Genomic DNA, 2,984 nt, shown 5'->3' on the forward strand with positions numbered 1-2,984 from the left:
AAACACGCTGGACTGTTGCGATGTCTCTGGTTGGGACTGCAGTAAAAACAAAACATCACCACACCTTTCTATTTCCAACACATAACATGTACAATACCTTTATTTTGAGAATAAACGATCTGACAGAACTAATACAGAAATCATACTTCATTGTTGAATGACAAAACGATTGTATTGTATTTGCTTTGCAGGCACACATACATGAAGTGAAGACCTTTTGTGATTTCACACTATTATTACTATTAATACTTGTGAGGAATTGACATGAAGATCTTCACTCTATTCAAGTCTCAACCTAATATATTTGATATATTTGTAATGTACATCTTTGTACGGGTATATTTATATTGTTGTTGCCATTAAGCACAGTTTTACTAAGCCTGTATATAGTTGTAGTATTTGGAAGTATGAGGTTTGTGATGATAATACGATGAAGACGTTGGACGTGTCTGTGGCTCTGCAGAAGCAGAACCCTCCAGGGAGGTTCTGGTGTCATTCAGCTTCAGTTTGCTCGTTCTTCCTGCCTGAGCGTCCGTCCGGCTGGAGGTCGGTCCAGGGTTCACTCTGCTCTCCACAGGGACTTGGTGAAGCAGCTGTAGAGGTTGGGTGAAGCGGTTGGAGTTTTTATTGGCCTATAAACAGCCTGGAAACGATACGGAGCTCCAATACGTCTTTACTCTCCTCTCAGCTTACAATTCAATTTAATCCAGAGAAGATGCTGGCTCCAAATGTGGAACATTTGGAGCCAGCAAATGAGTGTGTAGTTTTGTGAGTGGAACCTTTGCAGCCTTCCTCCACTCTGAGCTCTCTGTTCCTTGTTGCTCCCCCTCACATGAGGAGACCCTCGACGCCGGACTCATCAAACATTAACGTGTTGCTTTTGATTGTCACTTTCTTCAGCGGCTCCAGCAAATCACTTCACCCCAGGAACACAAATGTCACGAGAACCGTTTAAGGTACTGATTCCGTCTCCTGAGGGGGCTGGCAGCGCTTCCTGCCGCCCTCTTGTCCCATCGTCCGGTGGAATCTGGCGCCATCGTGTGGCCAGAAAGACTGCGGCCCCCACTTCCCTTTCAGCCTGCATTTTAATAGAACAGTCCGTACAAATCATTGGAAAAGAAATCTCTCTGGCAGTTGTCTGTTCAGTGGCGGTGTGTGAACAGACAATGGCGGTGTTCTTCCTCTGGGTCCTTGTTGAGGGGGACCTCCAGTGACGTCCTGAATCGGATGGGAACCGGCTGCTCCTCGGCGGTGGTGGGCTGCCGGGCAGCCGGGGCGTGGATTTGCAGCTGTCCATCATCCATCAGGGAGCAGGAGAGGCCTGACAGGTCCAGGTGAGCTGGCAGGTCGATCTTCTGCACGAAGCCCGTCTGGGACAAGGCGGAGGAGTGGCAGGATGCGCGGGAAGAGGAGGAGGAGCAGGCCTGGCTCTCCTCAGTGCCGGCCTGCTTCATGGCCACCACCGCCAGACTGCGGCCCTCCAGCTTGACTGTGATGTCACTGGGAGCGTAGCCACGGGCGTCCAGGGTCACCAGGAGGTCGCTGTTGTTGCTGTGGGTCAGCGGCAGGCGGTCCGGGCGGAGTTGGGTGCCGGGAGCCTCCACCTGCTGCTCGGTGTCGCCGCTCAGCCTGAAAGCAGCCAGCAGGAGGTCAGAAGCACAAACAGCCACTTCAGGCCCACACTGCACACTGCACACACCAACCTGGCCAGGGTGGAGGAGATCAGAGGCAGGGGGCAGAGCCGGAGCAGCGGGGGTCCGTCGTGCAGCTCCCTCAGGAGGCTGTCGGCCAGCGTGGCCCTGCGCCGGAAGAAGTCGTGCTGCGGCGAGGACGCGGCCGGGCGGCTCCGCGGCCACAGAAGCCGCTCGCCGCCGAAGAACAGATCGTCTCCGAACAGACCCGCCAGAGCTCGCTGTGACATCATGGTACCACACCACACTGCCCGTCCCGCTACTGGAAGCATTCCTCACTGTGTGTGTGGCTGTGAGTCCTTGCCGTGTCACTTATATCCCAAGAGGCCCCCACTTCCCCCGACCCCCGACCCCCCCCCCCCCCCCCCCCCCCCCCCCCACACACCCCCGACCCCCGCCTTCCCGCTATTTAAACCCAATGAGCTCACTGCAGGAATCCCCTCACACTCATCAGGAACAAGACACTGTGCGTGTGTGTGTGTGTGTGTGTGTGTGTGTGTGTGTGTGTGTGTGTGTGTGTGTGTGTGTGTGTGTGTGTGTGTGTGTGTGTGTGTGTGTGTGTGTGTGTGTGTGTGTGTGTGTGTGTGTGAAACTGAGAGAAACTTGTTGGTCGTTAATCATCATGAGCTGAACTGGAGTAGCACCACTAAGGTTGTTTTTGATTGGTTTGGTCTTTTCTTCATGCAGATTTGTGTCCTTCCTTCACTGTTTATAAGACGGGAGTGTAACAGGTATTTGTTGTGACCCCTCTAACATTTCATTTCTCATATTCACTTTCTCATAATAAACTGGAGGAGCTCCAGGCCAACCTTAACTGCCTGCAGGAATATAGAACTACTTGGATCTTTTCTTTCACTGGTTGAATGAGGCGATAGTGACGATATGTTGGAGGGCAGTTGGACTGGACCGGGACTGTGAGCACACCTGCAAACAACATGGCGGCGCGGTGTGTCTTTGTTGCTACGGTCCCATCGTGTTGTTTGTACCGGGACAGAACGGAGTGGGTTTTCAAGTGGTCCCACTGACAAACACTGTGGATGGTACCAGTGGCGTTTCTAGATGTAAACACTTGGTGGGGCAAGATTTTATTTCAGGTCTAGTGACTCCACTGAATTTCAAAGTAAAGTGTGAGCGCCACCTTTTAGCCACAACATTATAACCACCATATAGGCGCTGATCCCGTAAAAATGTTGAGCCTTGGAAACAACCGATCAAAACAAATGAATGCAATTAAAAAAATTAAAAAATTAAAAAATTAAAAATTAAAAATTAAAAATTAAAAATTAAAAATTA

The 2,984-nt window shown here is 51.0% G+C and overlaps 1 protein-coding gene across 2 annotated transcripts; it reads right to left on the reverse strand.

Annotated features, from left to right (window-relative positions):
• Nucleotides 1–67: 67 nt before the first annotated feature.
• On the reverse strand, nt 68–2,023 carry hspb9 (heat shock protein, alpha-crystallin-related, 9). Of its 2 annotated transcripts, XR_013936306.1 has the most exons (3): nt 1,704–1,979; nt 850–1,629; nt 75–718 (listed from the first exon to the last, which is right to left on the reverse strand). XR_013936306.1 is itself a non-coding variant. In XM_080487630.1 (2 exons), the coding sequence occupies exons 1-2, from the start codon at nt 1,961–1,963 to the stop codon at nt 1,143–1,145; spliced, it is 747 nt and encodes a 248-aa protein (XP_080343756.1). In that variant the 5' UTR covers nt 1,964–2,023; the 3' UTR covers nt 68–1,142. The 2 variants fall into 2 exon arrangements, 1 of the variants encoding a protein (XP_080343756.1); XM_080487630.1 differs by having other exon boundaries at nt 68–1,629; nt 1,704–2,023.
• Between the last annotated feature and the right edge of the window lie 961 nt (nt 2,024–2,984).

This window comes from Lipophrys pholis, assembly GCF_963383615.2.
Source record: "Lipophrys pholis genome assembly, chromosome: 19".
NCBI classification, from domain to species: domain Eukaryota; kingdom Metazoa; phylum Chordata; class Actinopteri; order Blenniiformes; family Blenniidae; genus Lipophrys; species Lipophrys pholis.

Coding starts and splice junctions, on each gene's coding strand:
- hspb9 (XM_080487630.1), bottom strand. CDS start 1,963: ATGCTTCCAGTAGCGGGACGGGCAGTGTGGTGTGGTACCATGATGTCA. Junction 1,630..1,703: donor ATCTCCTCCACCCTGGCCAG/GTTGGTGTGTGC, acceptor GGCTGCTTTCAG/GCTGAGCGGCGACACCGAGC.